Source organism: Dermacentor silvarum, chromosome 1 (assembly GCF_013339745.2).
Source record: "Dermacentor silvarum isolate Dsil-2018 chromosome 1, BIME_Dsil_1.4, whole genome shotgun sequence".
Lineage (NCBI taxonomy): Eukaryota > Metazoa > Arthropoda > Arachnida > Ixodida > Ixodidae > Dermacentor > Dermacentor silvarum.
In genome coordinates, this window is record NC_051154.1 from 318149116 (window position 1) to 318169452 (window position 20337).

General features: G+C 47.3%; 1 protein-coding gene across 6 annotated transcripts in view; it reads right to left on the reverse strand.

The window, feature by feature from the left end:
* LOC119437313 (2-oxoglutarate dehydrogenase complex component E1) overlaps positions 1-20337 on the reverse strand; it is a 565962-nt gene that overhangs the window by 392872 nt on the left and 152753 nt on the right. For 2 of the 6 annotated variants that reach the window (XM_049660430.1, XM_037704366.2), the window contains exon 22: positions 1899-4857. The exons of 3 other annotated variants lie outside the window; for them this stretch is intronic. In XM_049660430.1, the coding sequence (XP_049516387.1) occupies positions 4761-4857 (97 nt within the window). In that variant the 3' untranslated portion in view covers positions 1899-4760. Of the gene's footprint in view, positions 1-1898; positions 4858-20337 lie in introns of those variants that run through there. One more of the 6 variants, XR_007464942.1, reaches the window with a different exon arrangement.

Here is a 20337-nt window from a genome sequence, read left to right on the forward strand (position 1 = left end):
GCCAAGTGCAAGGAAGTTGCATATAACCTCCTTGGCCAAGTGGCCAGCGGCTGCTAAAGCGCTTACAGCGGTCCAACGCTCCATAAGCCAATCATTTGGGCATCTGCCCGTTTGGTCTATATATAGCACTTTCCACAAGAAACTGGAATCTTGTAGACCAGATTGCAGTTTACAAAGCTGTGACAAGCTTCTTTGTGAAGGCACCTTTTTTTTTCCGGCGTTGTTTACCGAACGGTACATTCTTGCGAACTTTGTGGTGCTGAAAAAACACCACCACCGCACATGTTCGCCACTTTTTTTTAGGCGATGGGACACCCCGGGTATGTATGGCCCAGCCACGGGCACCCACCGGGGCGTGCGTAATTGCACCTTGCGGCTACTGGGTCAGTTTTTACCTCTTTTATGAGGCTCTCATTGACCGACAACAAGCTGCCTTCGGGATACCCGGCCCCACGTAAACGGCTCGCTTGCTGCTGAACGCTGCAGGAAACCTGGTGCTTGAGAAGAACCTTGTCATAAATTTTTTGTAATGGCTCGTTGTGGGCGCTTATCCGTTTCATTGCACATATGGTTATCTCCTTTGTGGCACATTCATCTATGCGTCTGACTGCAGTTATTTGAGCATCTGGTGCCTTAATTTGCATGTTTCTGAATAGAATTTGTTATATGAAGTCTAACGCTCTGTCCTGCCTCAACTTTTTCCGCTTGCTTTGTTTGCGATAGTAACCATACGTCACAGCAACTGCATCAACACCAGCTAGCCCAACTGTCCTCGTTAATTAAATAAGCTAATAATTGTTATTCTGCTGAATGGTCCGTGGACCACTCAACTGCAACGGATGTACTCAAAAAATATATTGCTTTAAACTTTATGAGAAATGCATGAATATGTTGTGCAATGTTGACGAGTAAAAACAGATTGTCATGAAGCAATCAATGATGGCAGTTTGGTTCATCCCAAGTTTCCTATACTGATTGTCAGAGAGGAACACGGCCGATCGCACACACCACACCGAAAGAGTCATTAACGATGTGCGTCTCGAAGTAATCGCTAGCGCAGCAGATAAGCAGGACGCAGCAGATAAGCTGCTGGCGGTGCCATTCGCTGTCTGAAATTCTCGGGGTTTTCACGTTTGACCCCAATTTTGAACACCTGGGGTACCGTGCACCGAATGCACGGTACACGGGCGTTTTTGCATTTCACTCTCATCGAAATGCGGCTGTGGCCGAGATTTGATCCCGCACCTTCGGGCATAGTAGCGCAACACCGTAGCCACAACGCCACGATAGCGGGTACAATTCGTTGCTCGTCAGCGACGTGATGCTCGACCACAGAATTTTCTCCGTCGTGTGAACCCAGCCTAAACGAGCAGATAGTTTTATTGGGCGGCTAAGAAAACATTGCGTGTCACCGCCCATGCGGTGACAAATTTTGTCACGAGATTGGAATAAAATCATAATGGAATAACTTGCAGCGCCCCAGGGCCGCTTTTTTGTAGTGATGCCTTCCGCTCGATCCTATGCCAGTCTATCATCCACCACTCACGGCCGGCTGATACGGCTGAGAATGCGAGCGGAACGTCACTCTGACCACTGACGAAGCGTGAAAAGGCATTAGAATTGGAAAAGGCATCGCTACAAAATAGCACCCCAGTATCAAAGCTTGTAGAGGGGCTACTAGGTCTTCCATGAAGGTAGCATTACAGGTTACAATAAAAACAGGAATGAAAGAGGCACTTCATTGAGAAATGTTTTTTTCATTCGCATACGCTTTATCACAACCTCTGTTCGGAGAGCATTAAAGAACTTGCATTTTCATTTAACGCTGCAATTACCGCTGTTTAATCCTGCGGTTGGTTTCCTGACGCACCAACTGCTTTCAAATGAATGGGCCTGGATCAATGTTGCTTGTAAACACTTTTACTGCAGAAACACAATTACCTCCATCTTCAAAGCAAAAACTAAGCACTACAAACAGAGTTGCCAAGTTTCGGAAATGCTTTTGTGTGCCAGACCAGGCAATGAGGCCACAAGGCACACAATTTTTTACAAGGGGAAAGCAGCAGTTTTAATAAAATTACCCCTATTTTCTAAGAGCCACACACTTGCTACACAAAGGAGAAAAAGCTGTGACAACAGAAAATGCAACTTCTACTAGAACACAAAGCAAAATCAGAAGAAAAGAAGAGCTATGACACTACATAACAGGAATGAACTGCTTAAATAACAATGCGCACCTTGGTACAAAATGTAGTTAACAGTGCATCACATGCTCAAGTAACAGCGGGACAAAACAAAACTGAAAACAAATGAAATCGCATCTTTCATGCCACAGCCATTCAATGCCACTACACTGTTCTTCAATACTGTGTGTTTTTTCCTGAACCTGCATTGGGCCAGACACTCAACGCAAGTGAAAAAACTGCAGTTGAAGAACAGGGCAGCAACAACTGAATTAACTAAGCACAAGACAGTATCGTACTGGTGCAATGAAGATTGCCAGTCAAATAACGTCATTAAAGTCTAAAAGCTTTCTCAAAAAACCACCACACCACTGGCCTTAACTCCAATTTAGCAAGAATTACAAGAGTTCAGTGCTGACAATGCCAGTTTCCCAGAAGAGTGCGAACCGTCGCTCCCTTTCCATCTTCCAACATTCTGGTTTATGGTAAAATAAGAATTACAAGAGTTCAGTGCTGACAATGCCAGTTTCCCAGAAGAGTGCGAACGTCGCTCCCTTTCCATCTTCCAACATTCTGGTTTATGGTAAAATAAGAATTACAAGAGTTCAGTGCTGACAATGCCAGTTTCCCAGAAGAGTGCGAACCGTCGCTCCCTTTCCATCTTCCAACATTCTGGTTTATGGTAAAATAAGAATTACAAGAGTTCAGTGCTGACAATGCCAGTTTCCCAGAAGAGTGCGAACCGTCGCTCCCTTTCCATCTTCCAACATTCTGGTTTATGGTAAAATAAGAATTACAAGAGTTCAGTGCTGACAATGCCAGTTTCCCAGAAGAGTGCGAACGTCGCTCCCTTTCCATCTTCCAACATTCTGGTTTATGGTAAAATAAGTGCATAGATTCACACAATTATAGCCACTATAAGTGCTGGATCAGTTACCAGATATTTCGTTTCTGTCATGTCGGACAATATTAAAAAGAGCAGCCCAAGGCCTACTTTCGGACTTCATATAAAATAAAGGAAAGCTTTGCTATTTAAAAGAACACTGCCATCATTGACATAAAAAGCTTGCCATACGTTGATTTCAAGCATTGGATGTTTAACACAGTTGTGTGCTGGGGTTACATGTCTTTCTGGGTGTACAGTCAAACCTCAATATAACGAAGATGTACTTGCAGCTTAAAACTTCGTTATATCGAGGTTTCGTTAATTCAATAGAACTACGATGGGGAAATAATAATAGTTCGTTACATCGCGAATTTCGTTAAATCGAGGTTTGTTATATCGAGGTTTGAATGTATATAAACTTAAAAACAATACCTTAGTATTCATTCATGCATAAACTACGGCAAATAAGTTGAATAGCACTGGTCCTAGAAACCTTTCCATTAAGAGCTCTCACTGCAATGCAGAAGCATTATTGATATGCTTTTGCCCATTCCTGTACATTTCTCTCCCCTAAACTACATAAGAGTTGGAAAAAGTCTACTCACTGGCCTACACTTACATTGCAAAGAGCAGTGCTTCTTGCACTAGAAAACTATTTTCTCTTGTGTGAGCGCCACTTTCCCGATGTTTGCTTCATGGCAAAGCAGCCTTCAGACATAACCAAGAAAAGGGCAAGTAGTCACTTGAACATTGCATAAGCTCGTGCCTTACTTCGTTATTCTGCACACCTTTTCAAACAGTGTTGCCAAACTGAAGAGGAAGCTACAGCATTTAAGAAAAAAAGCATTCTGTGCAGTATGCGGTTGAACATGGTTAACCTAACCACTAAAAGAACAGCAAATTTCACCATACTACTTGCTTGTACTCTACTGTTCCACAAATCAAGTACACCTCAAGTGCCCATCAGCAATGATCCGGTACGCCTGCTCCAAATAAAAAAGTTTGCTGAACACACGTTTACCATCACACATAACAGCAGTGAGTAGAAATAAGTTTGCTGCATAACAAAGGCCACACCACACACCCCTGCAAGGAAGCAACAATGTCTGATGGGAGGGTATGTGATCGCCTCATATTCAAAGACTGTGCACATTTGCTGCTTCGCACTCCAGGCCTGTTAAACCTTCATTGCAAGGATGACAAGACACTGGTGTTTCACAGGGACAAGTTTGCATGACAAGAGACTGCACAACATAGAATGAGCTCTTGGTGCGCAATGGAACACATACTGCGCCACAACATTCATTAACACTGCATGAAAGCAGGCTGCTGTTTTTGTCTCATATCTTGCTCCTTCCTTAAACACTTCTACAATAAAACAAAACCACACTGCCTGAACAGTACACAAGAGTTCATCCTGCTGTGCAGTAGACGTGGCCATTTATATCAGATCTGCTCCACAGCATGTGGTGCACAGAGCTAGTGAAGACCTCTGTAACTGCCAAGATGTGCTGGTGCCATCCATTAAAGCTGCGGCAACACATAAGGCCAATTTTCTAAACACTCAAGATGTGGGCCTCGGCTACAAAAGGAATGGGCAACAGCGGCAGCTCTGTCATACACTTCCTTATCTTGGCTTGGATTTAAATATAAAGTTTCCTCTTCCCTCATTTTCAAATAACGCAACACACTCAAGCAAAACTGTCATTGAGGAGCTTCTCAGACTCTTTCTTGTGTGTGTGCTTGCTGCCCGTCGCCGTTGATGGAGAGACAGCACGGCCCACGTACCTGTAACAGACACACAAGCCATCGCTTAGCAACAGTAACTTGATAATGAAGGACTCCTTCCCCCTTTTATTGTCACTTTCATTTGACACGTCCAAGTTACTTTGCCCTTTCTGAAAGCAGACCACTACACATTATACATTGCAACTCAATGGTTGATTTTTCTCTCTCTCTCTAACACACGCATACACACACGTGCGTGGAGCATAGAAGGAACAGAGAAGAGGATGGGACAAAAAACGAGAATTCAAATTTATTCTAGAAGAATAGCGAAGGACCATGAAAGTACACCCCAACGTGCACTACTTGGGTAAAAGTTTGCACTGGGCACGAGATCATCTTACTGCCCCTCAGAGAGGCACCCACTTCAACCTCTGTCATTCTTCTATTGATGGTTACAAATGAACCCACCACATGGGAGCAGAGCACAGTGGTCATTGGCCCAGCCGAAAGCAGCAACACAATATGCGAGCCAATGCACCACAATCCTAACTAGAGTGAGACCTTGTTACTAGCATTGGCGTAGCCTGGGGGAGGGGGGTTTAGGAGGTCGAATCCCCTTCCCCCCTTTTCCACGGAACAGAAAGTTTGAGGAGGTGGGCTCCAAAAGAGCGACATGGATGAAAGGGTAAGGCAGAATGTGAAAGCAAGGCGAGGGCTAGTGGCAGTCCCAAGGGGGGTTGAATGAACACAGAAAAAAAAAAAAAACGGGACAAGAAAGACCTCAGAATGTTGATTTGCGCACAGCAAAATATATCAAGGACGGGGGTTCTGGGCCAGGGAAGCTAAGAAACCGCCACAACAGGTGTCAGGGCAGGTTGGTGAATGGCCTCGAAACGCACTCACACACACACACACACACACACACACACACACACACACACACGCACACACACGCACACACACACACAAAGAAACAAAAAAAGGCGCAAAGAACGAAGCTGGCAGATAATGATGGGACATAGGGAGAGCATCTCGTCACTGCCCGATCGCTCAACACCAGCCAGCCGCGGCCAGTCGCCTAGCTGAGGCTCACCTACCCTGTCTACCCACCTACGTGCTGCTTGCTGCGGAGAGCCCACCCCAACTAAATGTCTTGGCAATTTTCAGAATAGGCAGTGTCGGGAGACAGGACACTTTCAAATCTCTGGGAGGTAGTGGCCTTTAGTTTACCGAGAACTACGCATTCTAAACAGGTAGCAGCCCTGCTTCGGACTGTCTGCCTCATCAATTCCGAAGTGTTGTCAAATAACAATGTGTCGCGAGATGCCTACAATACCATGATCGCAAGTTACTTCCAAAGATCTGTTCAAACAAGTTGGACATCAGCTCGCCAAAAGTGAGTGAAACTTGCATCATACGATAATATCGAAGTTCTACCGCAAAGCTTCATTCCTGTATTTTTCGTTATCTTCACTCCCATAATGCTGAAAGTGCGATTTAGTGATAGGCAACTTGCAAAATGGTGCCCGCCCTCTTCCGTACATAACTGTGGCGTACCATTCACTATAAGATATGGCTGGAAAACAACGATTATCTCCACCTGTCTGGCCACAAGTCTCCACAAGATTATCTCCACAAGTCTGGCCTGCGAACAAGAAGACACAGGATAGTGCGCCGTCTTTGTTTTTGTTTGGCCCCATTTTAATGCTGTTTGTATTTCTATGTCATGTACCAGCTAGGTCATCGAAATACATTATATAAATGCATAAATTCGTAAATGAAATTTTTTAATATCATCATTTAAAAAAAAGCATATGCATGATTGCATAATTTGATTCGAAGTGACTGCAAGCCGTAGCAATGAAAAACTTCTGTCAGAAGTTACGCAAAATGTTTTCTCGGCAACACAGAAACGTGCATCCTTGTTAAAGCATTCTTGTCCGGGGAGTGCTAGGAGTGTCTTTGTATCGTGTACAACATATATATTGTTACAAGCACGGAGAAAAGGGGTTTATTTAGGCGTGCGAGAGCAGGAACAGCAGGCTACGAACAGCAGGAATGGCTGCTGCACAGTCGTCATTCTTCTCTCCCTTCCTCCTTTTTATCCGCACGTCCCTTTTACGCGCTTGGACGGAACATACCTCTCCTTGCAGACAAAGCCCACTGGGCGAGTCAACTGGCTTGTCGTGGCGTGCATGATTTCAACCTGGCGACATGCGCGACTTGTGTCCTAGCAGAGCGTCGACCAGTGTTCGTGAGGTGCGCGAGAGTGTAGTTCACGTCGCTGATCTTGTCGATGACAACATACGGTCCATCGTAGTTTGCCAGCAGCTTTTGGCACAAGCCGCGCTTCCTTGTGGGAGTCCAAAGCCAAACGAGATCACCAGGGTGATAAGTAACAGGCCGATGTGCGTCGTAGCGTGCTTTGGAGTTTTCTTGCGATGCCAAAGTCCGAAGACACGCAAGTCGCCGAGCCTCTTCAGCGAGGCATAGCATATCCGCGACCGCAGGATTGTCGTGGTGGTAAAAAGGGAGGGCAGTGTCGAGCGTACACCAGGGCGGGCGAGCATATAGAAGGAAGAAAGGGCTGTAACCGGTTATCTCATGTTTGGTGGTGTTGTATGCGTAAGTAATAAATGGTAGAACTTCATCCCAATTCTTATGATCGGAGGCAACATGCATGGAAAGCACTCAGTGAGGCCGTTCGTTTGCGGATGATACGGCGTCAAGTGCCTGAGGTGCGAGTCACATAAACGTAGAAGCTCTTCCACGATGTCCGCTGTGAATTGACGTCCCCGGTTGCTTATAATAACACAAGGCGGTCCATGTCGCAGAACGATAACGTGAAGTAAGAAGAGCGATACTTCGGTGGCAGTGGCTGATGGTATAGCTGCCGTCTCGCAGTAGCGCGTTAAATAGTCGGCGCAGACAGCGGTTCTCCTTGGATGACTGAGGAAAAGGTCCTAACAGGTCAATTCCAACTTGCTGAAAGGGGAAGCTTGGAGGCGGCACAGGTTGAAGGAGACCAGATGGGGCAGTGGTTGGACGTTTCCGACATTGGCACTGTATGCAGCTGGCGACATACAACTCAACCGAATGTCGCATCCGGGGCAAGTAAAAACGTTCTTGAATGAGATAAAGGGTGCGCACAGTGCCTAGGTGACCGGAGGTAGGGTCATCATGCATAGCCTGAAGGATTGCTGGCCGGAGACGCTCCGGCACCACTAGAAGGAAGCATGCCCCGTGCTTGAGTTGTTCCTTTTGTACAGGAGCCCGTCACGTACACAGTAGCTGCTTGTTGCAGTAGAACGGGCTGAAGTGAAGAGTGGCTCCAATTTGGTGTCTGTCCGTTGCTCTGCTTTGAAGGCATCGATATCAGGAAAAGCGGGTGTCACAGAGGCAAGGAGATGATCAAAATCGTCTGCGTCGCAGTCCGTCGTGGTAAGCGGCTGTGTACACAGGAAAGGCAGTCTGCGTCAGCATGTTTTCGGCTACTCTTGTAGGACACAGTGAAGTTATATTCCTGCAACCTCAAAGCCCAGCGCGCAAGGCGACCACAAGGGTCGCGAAGGTTCACGAGCCAGCACAGGGAATGGTGGTCTGTGACAACTAGGAATAGGCGTCCGTACAAGTAAGAACAAAATCGCTGAACAGCAAAGATTACAGCGAGGCATTCTTGCTCTGTCACTGTGTAATTGCGTTCAGGTTTGCTTAATGAGCGGCTTGCATAAGCAATCACGTGCTGACGGTCGTCATAGCGTTGGACCAAGACAGCACCCAGACCAACGCCACTAGCATCTGTGTGGATTTCTGTCGGCGCAGTAAGATTGAAGTGGTGAAAGATAGGTCGGGAGGTCAGCAGGAACTTCAACTGACGAAATGCAGAATCGCACTCGGGTGTCCACTCAGACCGTGCATCTTTATGTAGCAGATTTGTCAGAGGATAGGCGACGTCAGCAAAACCAGGAATAAATCGGCGAAAATAAGAGCAAAGGCCCAGCAAACTACGAAGTTGCTTCACTGACTGCGGTGCACTGAATGCATCAACAGCTGCCGTCTTGAGGGGATCAGGTCGGATACAGTCTTTGTCAACAAGATGACCCAGCACAATGGTTTGACGGTCACCAAAGTTACATTTCTTGGAGTTCAGAACCAGGCCAGCGTTCTTGATGCAGTCAAGGACAATATCCAGGCGCATATTGTGCTCAATGAATGTGTGCCCGAATATAACATCATCATCAAGATAGCACATACAGTCATCAAGATAGCACATACAGATGTTCCACTTTAACCCACGCAGAATGGTGTGCAACGCTCCTGCAACCTTTTAAAGGTTGCAGGAGCGTTGCACAACCCACATGGCATCACATTGAATTCGAATAATCCATCCGGAGTTATGAAGGCTGTTTTCTCTTTGTCTGCCGGGTGCATCGGGATTTGCCAATATCCTGAGCGTAGGTCCACTGAAGAAAAATAAGAGGCCAAATGAAGGCAATCAATTGCATCATCAATCCGGGGCAGCGGATAGACATCCTTCTTAGTCACGGCGTTTAATCTTCGATAATCGACGCAAAATCTCCAGTTACCGTCTTTCTTTCTGACGAGTATGACCGGAGCTGCCCAAGGACTCGAGGACTCTTGTATGATCCCATTTTTCATCATGTCACTAACTTGTTCCCCGATTATCTTGCGCTCGTTAGGCGAGACGCGATAAGGCTTTTGCCTGATCGGGCGCGCAGATCCCGCATCGACAGTACGGCGTGTTCGATACTCGGGAATCAAGAATGCTTCGTCCGGCTGCACAAAGTCAAACACTGACAGATGCTTAGAAAGCGTATCCACCAAGGTATGGCGCTCCCTTGTGCTGAGCGACTTGTTTATCATAGACAGAAGCTTTTTGTCCGAGACGTGGCGAAGGTCAGCAGGTTCACACGGTGGATCCGTTAGTACGGCTATGGACGAAGACGTGTATTTTGTAAAGTAGGCGAGTTTCAAGCCATCTGGAAGCGAGACGGGTTCTGCCGAGCAGTTGGTCGTCCACAAGCCAGCACGCCCGTTGCCAATGGATACCACACAATGAGGGACAAAAATGTTTTTCTTCACACAATTTAGACGCATTGGCTCTACGGAGGCATCGAAACTGTCTGGAACTTCACCGCGACATACAACCGGCACGCACACAGAGGTAGATGCAGGCACAACAGTATCTGCAGATACACAAAGTTCACCTTGAGAGCAACTCTCCTCTAAGAGCCCGGACGAAACATGGCCATCGACGAAAACTTCCGCCGTGCGACAACCGACGGTCGCACCACATTGTCGCAAAAAGTCGATGCCCAAAATCACTTCGTGCGTCGATCGGGGAATAACTACAAATTCTGTTGTGAAAACTCCACCAGCCAAGGATACTTCAGCAATGCACACACAAACAGGACGCAACGACTCACCACTCACTCCACAAAACGTTGCAGCCTGGTTCCACCAAAATACAACTTTGTGCCCCAACCGACATATAAAACTGAGACTCATTACGGATACAGTTGCTCCGGTATCCACTAAAGCCATAGTAGAAACACCATCAAGTACATGCACTTTGTTCTTAATCATAGCAACTGCAGGGGGCATTTCTGTCGATAGCACGTGTCGAGCGACCTCACCGCCATCGGCCGCGCTAGCTAGTTTTCCGGTTGCGAAGACGAGGTGGAGCGGCGCACTGGCGATGGAGATTGATGTAAGCGAGGTGCACGAAAGGAAGGTGGTGGCGTCAAGCTCCTGTCAGATGCCGGCGAGCGGCTCTGAAAGCTTCTCTGCCAGTAATTGTTGCCAGGAGGAGCGCCAGCTGACCAAGAGGTGGTGTACGGACGTTGAGTTGCCCTCACAGGAAGGTGGGTCCTTGTTGAAAACCTGGATCGACCATTCCACGTTGCTGGGCGACGATTGCAAAACCTCGCTATGTGGCCCGCGACACTGCATTGGAAACACACCGGCAGAGGCCACAAATTTCGATGTTCCTCCATGTAGTCACGCATGTTGCTGCCGACTGCATAGCCAGCAGGTGAGTCACATTCATCATAGCTATATATAGGCATCGGCTGCCGGGAGACGTGCGTGCGGTGAGGGCGTTGGTCGTAGTCATGATCTTGATAGCTCATGGTCCCTTTCGTTTGCGGGGTAGACCTATACTCAAGGGTCGCTGCGTGAGCCGTCGGTTGCCATGCGGTTGAAACAGCCGTGTTGCTCATCTCGTGTGGTGAGTACGCACCAGTGATGCCGGGTGTGCGACGGTACATCTCTTCCCGATTGAGCAACTCTTCGCGAACAATCTGCCATATTGTTGATGGAAGGTCAACACACGAGCTCGACTCTACACTTGCCACCGTTGTGACATTAGCCAGGTGACCAAACTTCGATATTCGTTGCATCTTCAGCGTCTCGAAGGTCCTGCAGTGGCGAATGACGTCAGACACTGAATCCAAGCTTTCTTTGCCGATTAAAAAATTGTAGACGTCTTCGGCTACTCCTTTCAACAAATGTCCAACTTTGTCATCTTCAGACATTTGAGAGTTGACTATCTTACACAGTTTTAACACTTCAATATAAGTCGTACAGGTTTCGCCGGGAACCTGAGCCCTTTGCGAAAGCGTCTGTTCTGCACGTTTCTTTTTTGCACTAGAGTCTACAAAACATGCTCCAAGTTCCTCGACGAAAAGCTCCCATGAAGTGAGCATGTCTTCGCGATTCTCATACCAGACGAGCGCTGCGTCGGTAAGGGAAAACACAACATTGGACAACTGTGCGGTCGAGTTCCAACCATTAGACCGGCTCACCCTTCGGTAGTTCGTGAGCCACTCGTCGACATCTTCTCCGGCTTTTCCTCCGAAAGTCAGTGGCACCCGATAGTATTGACACGGAACACCAGGTGCTGGCCTTGAAGCCGCGTCAGAGCCACCGGGAATCTCGCAGGCGTATTCAGGCACGTCAGGTGAGGGTGGTGGAAGTCCGGCAAGTCGACGGCTTCGGCGAAGTTGTAGCAGCGTAGGCTCCGTGGTTACGAGGTGTACCCAGCACCGTCCACCAATTTGTTACAAGCATGGGGAAAAGGGGTTTATTTAGGCGTGCGAGAGAAGGAACAGCAGGCTACAAACAGCAGGAATGGCCACTGCACAGTCGTCGTTCTTCTCTTCCTTCCTCCTTTTTATTCGCACGTCCCTTTTACGCGCTTGGACGCAACAATATATATATATATCTTGTGACGTCTTGGTTAGATCCGGGAACTCGTCAGCGAACCAGCGCAGCACATACGCGATGATGATGATCACAAATAGAGGCGAAGAGGAGGATAGGCAAAAGTATGAGGATGACGACGATAATATAAAGATGAGGAAGATGTGCGTAAGAAACGCCCACACTAATTGTAGATGCATCCTCAAGTGTCAGTAACGTGACGTTACGTCTAGCGTCGAGAAGTACTTCAATTTCCTGAGAGAGTCAAGAATGTTGTCGATGCGAGGGATGGTTTGATAATCGGACACCGTCACTACGTTTACCTTGCGGTAATCTATGCAGAAACGAGTGCAGCCTTCCCGTTTTTTCTTGGCCAGAAGCGCCGGTGCAGCGTGTGGTGACATAGATGGTCGTATCACGCCTTGTGTGAGAAGGTCGATTTGTCAGTCCATTTCGATGCTATCGGCTTCTGAGCATCGATAGGGAGCCCTGCGGATGGGCACATTGTTTGTGAGAGGAATGTGATGCGTTTCGCTAGTGATGCACCCAATGGCTGCCCGTGATTTGGAAAAAAATGTCCTCGTACTTATGGACAAGCTGCTTCAATGCCATCCTCCGATTTTCATTTAGATGCACCAAATTGCAAACTTCAACTTCCTGCAAACAAGCGTCCATGTTAGTCGTGGAATGGTTTTGTGGGCGAGGATGGAGGATGATGATTATTGTGGTTTATTGGCGCAAGGGCCAGATGTGGCCAAAGAGTGCTAAGACGATGGTAATGGCTTGTTAGTGGTGCATGAATAGTGGACTATATGAACATTAGATGTGACATCGCTGTAAATGGGCCTAAAAACAGTCGCTGTAAAGTGCGTAAAATCTATACGTAATAAGATTATGGCAATGACTAATTATGTGTACTATGGACATGAACAATGCATTGCAAAGGAATGATATGACTTACAAAATAATAAAGATGCGAAAATTAGCCAGAAGCACAAGTGCCTAAACAGAGCTCTTGAAACACAAGGGCCTGGAGGCATGTGCAACTATCGCAGCAACATCCTCTAGAGAGAGGATGCACTACGAACTTATTGGGCTAGTAACATGTAGCACAACATCTTTCAAGAAAGCAAGGACTGCGTTGGTGCTAAAAAGTGGTTCTTTACCGAGAAACATAGCGGGATGCAGAGGGACACAACAATAGCGATATGCGAGAGGAAAATGTTTCTTTCTTTCTCTTTCGGCTTCCCAACACTCCAAGACGACGTGGAGGACGGTGAGCCTGTCGCCACATCTACCACATGTTGGAGGATCATTTCCATTCAATAGAAAATTGTGAGTACCATATGTGTGTCCTATTCTGAGACGACAGAATAGGACATCAGTTCGTCGTGTTTTAGTTGTACAGGGCCAGAAACCTAACTGTGGCTTAATCAAGTGGAGCTTATTAGTTGTTTCAGCATCCCACAGACGCTGCCAGTGGCCTCGCAGTTTCCTTGGCAAAAAAGGCTTCAGATCTGTGGAGGAAATAGCAGCGGCAGGATTAATAGCTTGCGATGTAGTTGATGTGGCCAACTGGTCTGCTAGCACATTGCCCTCGATGCCTCTATGGCCAGGCACCCAGCATATTATTACATGTCTACGAGATTGGTAAATGTTACACAAGAGTGAGTAAAGCTCGATAACAACAGGATTCTTATGCTTTTGTAAAGATGTTAGCGCTCTTACAAGACTCAACGAGTCTGTGAATATTATTGCCTTTTGTAGTTTCAATTTCTCTATATGCTTCACCGCAGAAAGTACTGCGTAGGCTTCTGCGGTGAAGATGCTTGTTAGGGGGTTCAATACGTCAGATTTAGAAAAGGAGGGGCCAACAGCGGCGTAAGATACGCCAGCATGGGACTTGGATGCGTCGGTATAGAATTCTGAGCACGAGTACTTCGATTGAAGTTCGCGGAAATGCATTGCAATTTCAAGCTCGGGAGCGTGCTTTGTGACCTCTACAAAGGATAGATCACATTCTATCACCTGCCACTCCCAGGGCGGTGAAAGCTTAGCTGGAGGCATTAGGCGATGTTCTAGAAGTGGGATATCCATCTCTTCGCTAAGTTCTCTTACACGCAATGAGAAAGGCCGCCTCATAGAGGGTCGATTATAGAAAAGCGTTGCACACTTCAAATCATTAAGGGTTGCAGAACAAGGATGTTCACGATCGGAGTGTACTTTGAGAAAATAGGTGAAGCTGATGTATGTTCTCTGGAAATGGAGTAACCACTCATTGGATTCTACGTATAAACTTTCGACGGGGCTTGATCTGAATGCGCCAGTGGCCAGGCGGATACCTAGATGGTGGACGGGGTCTAGCATTTATAGCGCTCGGGGCGGCAGAGTGATATACTACGGCACCATAGTCCAATCGTGACCGAATGAGGCTCTTGTGAAGGTTCATTAAACACTTCCTGTCGGTGCCCCAGGATGTGTGAGATAAAAATTTCAGTAAGTTCATTGTTTTTAGGCATTTCGCCTTTAGATGTTTTATGTGGTTAATGAAAGTAAGCTTAGAGTCAAGTATGATGCCTAAAAATTTGTGTTCTTTGTTCACAGGTATTTGTTGTCCATACATTTCGATAGTTGGATCTGCAACAAGACCTTTCTTCCTGGTGAAAAGAACACAAGAACTTTTGTGCGGGTTTACTTTGAACCCGTTTTCCTCTGCCCACTTAGACACTTTGTTGAGCCCCTGCTGTACCTGTCTCTCGCACACTGCGAGGTTACAGGACTTGAAGCCTACCTGTACGTCGTCCACGTAGATGGAATAAAAGATAGCTGGTGGTAAAGAAGCACGAAGCGTGTTCATTTTAACGATAAAGAGTGTGCAACTGAGCACGCCTCCTTGGGGTACACCAGTTCCCTGCACAAAAGGTCGTGATAAAACATTGCCAACTCGAACACGGAATGTGCGATTCAGCAGATAACTCTCAATCACATTTAACATATTACCACGTATACCAAAGTCGGAGAGGTCTCTCAGTATGCCAAACCGCCATGTGGTGTCGTAGGCCTTTTCTATGTCTAAAAATACAGAAAAGAAGAACTGTTTGTGAACAAAAGCTTCGCGTATCTGCGCCTCAATACGTATCAAGTGGTCAGTGGTGGATCGACGCTCGCGAAAACCACACTGGTATGGATCAAGCAGTCTGTTTGATTCTAGGAAATGTAATAGGCGACGGTTTATCATTTTTTCGAAGACTTTGCAGAGACAGCTTGTTAGCGCTATGGGCCGATAACTCGATACAGAGGATGGATCCTTCCCCTGCTTCAGGATAGGGATCACTATGGCCTCTTTCCAGGCAGAGGGGATCTCGCCGGAGGTCCACATAGAGTTATACAAACAGACAAGGGTTTTCTTCGTTTCAGAGGGTAGGTTCTTCAACATTTCATATAATATGCGGTCAGAGCCTGGGGCAAATTGGTTGCAACAGGCGAGTGATGCATGAAGCTCTGCTAAAGAGAAAGGTAAATTATATGGCTCGTTCCCGGTGCTCTTTCGGTCTAGTTTTTGTTTTTCTATTGCTGCTTTGGAGGATGGAGGATGTCATTCCCTTGGCATGGAGTCAGGGTATCAAAATCCAGAGACAAGCCAAGAAGTAGGTTGCTGGCGCCACGCCGAAGACCTCAAAGTGCACTACTATGTGCACTTTGTGGTCTTCTGGCGCTTAGAGGTGGAAAAGAGAATCGCGCATGCCGATGTAAGTACAAAGGAGCGCCCTGAGTGCGTGGCAAAGCAACACCACCTAGAGGAAAATTTAGGTGGCATTGAGCGAAGGGGGAAAGGAGAAACGAGGCGATGCGTCATCCATGTCACCCGTGTTCACAAAGTGAAACGTCACTAAAATTTTTTTGCACTTCTTTTTGCATCGAGCTGTTTGGCTAGCCCACACGCTGCCTCGAACATCAACATTCCTTCTTTCCGGTTTTTGTGGCATCGTCGTGTGGGTTGAGTTGACATGGAAGGCACAGGGCTTTCGCACCTCGACAGTCTTGACAAGATCGAGACGAGCACATTCAACTTCATTTCGTAGAAGAAAACGTAAACCAGGATCAGCATTTTTTTGCAGGTAAGTACAGTGTGCTCTCCTTTTTTTTAAGATGCTTGCAGTAACTTAGCAGACCTCAAACGCACCAATCGGTAAGCCGTCGTTTGCCTCCGGGCCTATTATTTCATATATCGAATTACCTATATATCGAACTTTTTTGTGATCCCCTTCTTCAGATTCGATATATCCCGGTTCGACTGTATAAGGTGTGCGTCCTTTAGGTCGGCAAGGTGTTCTAGACACATTTTTTCAGTTTAGTAGCCCTTCAGGCTCTGGCCCAGTTTTAGCCTACAATGAATGAATTGACGGAAAAGATCCGTGATGGCGCTTCTAAAGCGTTGCGTCATGTATTGAGTGAGGTCCTCCTAAGATGCGTCAGTGTAAAACACTTCGGTAAGGTACCATCGAAATGCCTCACCTTCGAGGTACAGTAAAAGCTCGTTAATTCGAATTTCGCGGGGACGCCCAGTGAGTTCGAATTAAACCGAAATTCGAACTAACGAAATTCATTGAAAAAACAGCAGGAATTGAGACCGGGTTGTTGGAAAATCACTCAAAATATTTACTTGCGAAGATAATCCGTGATCATTGTGTTTCTATTCTTCGAATGCGATCGCCATAGCCTTGTTTTCCAAAGCGCGAACGTGGCAGAAAGCATCCTCTGCGTCTTCCTCGAAGCTGAAGAATAGACGCGCGACATGCATAGCCTCCATTAGTTCCAAAGCTGAGGGCCGCGTGGGTGCATCATCCTCTTCGTGATCCGCACCTACATCGACGACGGGCGCTTCTCCACCAGTCACCTGCGCGATGATATCATCGTCGGTGATTGTGCCGCAGACCGCTGCATAGCGATCTGCATCGACGTAGTCGTCGAAGGTCACGTCCTCCAGCGCATCCCGCAATCCGGCAGGAATGACCACGGCCTCGCGCTCGTCGGGCTCGCAAGCCACTGTGGCGGAAGCAATTGGCAACAGTTGTTGCCGTGACCTGATCCCAGGCCCGCACCAACATATGCAAGGCCGTGAGCAGCGTCACATCGTAGCGACACGGCACCGAACGACTTCGTAGCTCTGACGTACACGAGGCCTAGCGACTGAATGTGCGGCACACAAAGGACACGGAGACTACGCAGATACGTCCGGCACGAACCATCACACGATGCGAAGAGCGAGCGCAATGACGACAGTGACGCCGCTGCGCTCGCGCCATCTATCGTTGAGCCTTGAAAGCTTGCGGCGGCAGTATAAAATACCACCACGCAGCGGCGCGCAGTTCGAATTATCGATAGAGGAGCCGATGCGCGCGTGAACTAATGAGTTGGTTAACCCATAGACGCCTATATATTGTGGCCGGACCATGACCATCAGTTCAAATTAACCCGAAAGTTCGAATTAATGAGGTGCGAATTAACGAGCTTTCACTGTATTCAGAGAAATGATACAGCTTATCTCGCTCTATCCATCCAGCAACCGCAGTCTTCACCTTGAAGAGCCGGAGCCACTTGTCAAAGGGGGCGTCTTCAGGTGCTCCCGAGTACTTGATGTTGATGGCTTTCTTGGATGTTGTCATGATGTAGGGCACTGTAGATCCTGTCGACTAGTGTAACGCAGGAGACATGGCGGTTGTGTAAAGCTTGATGTTTATTGGAAAACCTCTTCTTGGTCTTTCACCACTATTGCACTGCACCGTTCTTGTGCAGTTCGTCACATGTATTGTATTTACCGGTGCATAAGTCGCGGCTTTTTTCTGAATTTTTCGTCGGTGTGTCTTATATAACGGTGCGACTCATATACATTTTTTTTTCCGGAAAAACTGCCATCAGAAGGATTGGATGCCATGGCCACGCGAAGCGTACTGGGTTGACCTCCTCTGGCAGTTGCTACGGGTTGTGCGCGCAATGGAGGTACCGGGTTCGTCTCGTGATCAAGTTGCCGAGCGCTGTACGTGCAAGAAGGACAGAGCAGCAACGCAGCAAGCGGCGGCAGGCCGACCGTGAGTAGACGGACCCAGAAGTCATTGCATCTGCTGATTGCTTTCAAGATAAGGTGTGCGCTGATGTGCAAACTACAGAGTTGCTACCAGAGTATAAGCCAGCCCCCCTCCCTCCCACGCTGCCTTCCCGCTTGCCTCCCTTGTGCGCGATTCAGCTCACCGTTGCACACTTTTACTTGCACATACAGCATGCAGCTCGCAGGCACGATGTTATCGCTCTTGGACTTTACAAGGAACATCGCAGCGACCACGACGGCAGAAATGCGCCTGAGTATCCATATAACTGCTATCACAATTATATAGGAATGGCACCCATACGCTAGCCCGCGACCCGCATTCACGAAGTGATACGTCACTAATTTTTATCAAACGCTTACAGGCGTGACTTATAGGCGACTTATAAATCTTACACACTGGTGTGACATAAGCATTTTTTTTCTGAAAAACTTTGACGGGGGTGCAATTTATACAAAGGTGCAACTTATAGACGGGAAAATATCGTCTATATTAAGAAGAGAGAGAGAGAGGTGAAAGAGGGGGAAGAGTGGTGGTGTCAGTGGAGAACCCCCACCCGAAATAAATTTCTGGCTATGCCACTGGTTACTACAAACACCACATTAACGAACTTGTCAGAAATGTGCTGACTGCTTATACAGTTTCAATGTAAAAATAATTCAGTACTACAAACTCCAGGTTACCGAACCTTTCAGATTACCGATCGTTAACCTATTTCCGTGTCATGTTAACGCCTCAGTACTACGAATTGGTATTCCGAAATCCAGGGATTCTTAGATTTCGGCCTACCTTTCCCGGCAACTGAAGCAGTAGGCTAGCAGCCGACATGGCACAGAAAGTGAATGCCGTGCAACTTGCTCCCAGGGAGGCATGGGCTCAGAAAATTTCAGACGGTGCAGGAGGAGACAAAGGCGGGTGTGGGACACTGTTTCTGTTGCGGAGGAGAGACGCATTAGTTTTTGTAAGTGGGGAGGCATAGAGGTGCGGGAGCAGTTCTTTGCAGGGGCAAGGGGTCCCACCATAGAGTTAATAGAGTAGAACCTCATTGATACGATCCCGTTAGGTACGATTTCCCGGCGTCAACGTTCGCAATCGAGTGCACAAAAAATTACCGAAATGAGCTATGCTTATTTTTTACCAGTTCATACATGCCAGGAACATTCAGCACCAACGTTAAGTACATCGCGAAAATGTAATCGTATGATGTTTTCCGGCCGTTAGATCCCATGTAAACAAGAAAATGCGCAAGGCGCGCGCGATCGAGAACAGCAGCCACCCACCATAGCAGCTTCACTGCAATACTCGCCCGCCCACCCGTCCCACGTGAAAACACTGGTGCGCACTCAGTTTCTTATTCCGGTACCAGCAAATCGACTCAGGGGTAGTCGCATGCCGCATTCACAGCTATTGCCACCAACCCTATTGCGATAAGCATCTTCACTTATCTGTTTTACAGCACGTGGAGTGTAGTGCTGTCAGAAGCGTACTGCACGCTTTTAGTAGGCGATAACCCAAGCGCGCCGCCATTCCCCGCTGCACGAAATGAGCGTCACATTTTGCTCCTGCGGCATCCGGTGTAGCGACCGGCTCGATTTTATTTAGGTTTCCCGGTACCGTCTTGAAACACTATGCAATTGGAAAACGACAAAATGCGTCTCCGGCTGCTGACGCCCCACCAGCTCGACACGCGTTGGTGTCTCATGCCTCGTGCAGCAACATTTCGCGTAACGCTTTGCATTACGTAGATGTCAATTACAGTTGAGTCTGTCAATTTTTTTAGTTAATTCGGATTGTATGTTTTACTGGTTAGGTTTGTTTTTTTCTAATTTTTTTCCAGGACATGTGAATAAGGTTCTACTGTGTAACGAACTCCAAAGAAAAATCTCCCCATAGTGCCCATGCATTGAAATTGATAACTGCAAGAGCACTGCTATGTTAATATGCTGTGAAGGTTGCCAGCTCCTGAGACGCTTCCTAGACTTGGCAATAGTATTCAGATTTAGCCTGAAAACTTATGGCAGCTTGTAGAATGGCTTGTAGCATGCACTGTGTGCAGCTGTGTGTGTGTGTGTGGTGTAGCCCAGGCAGCTGGCAGCTATGCAACCATAGCATCAGATCATGTTAAGATTTCCGACGGTATGTGGTTTGCAGCGGTAATGCACTTACGATAATGTACAGCTGTTATAGCTTCTCCGTTCGCTGTTGCAAGTAT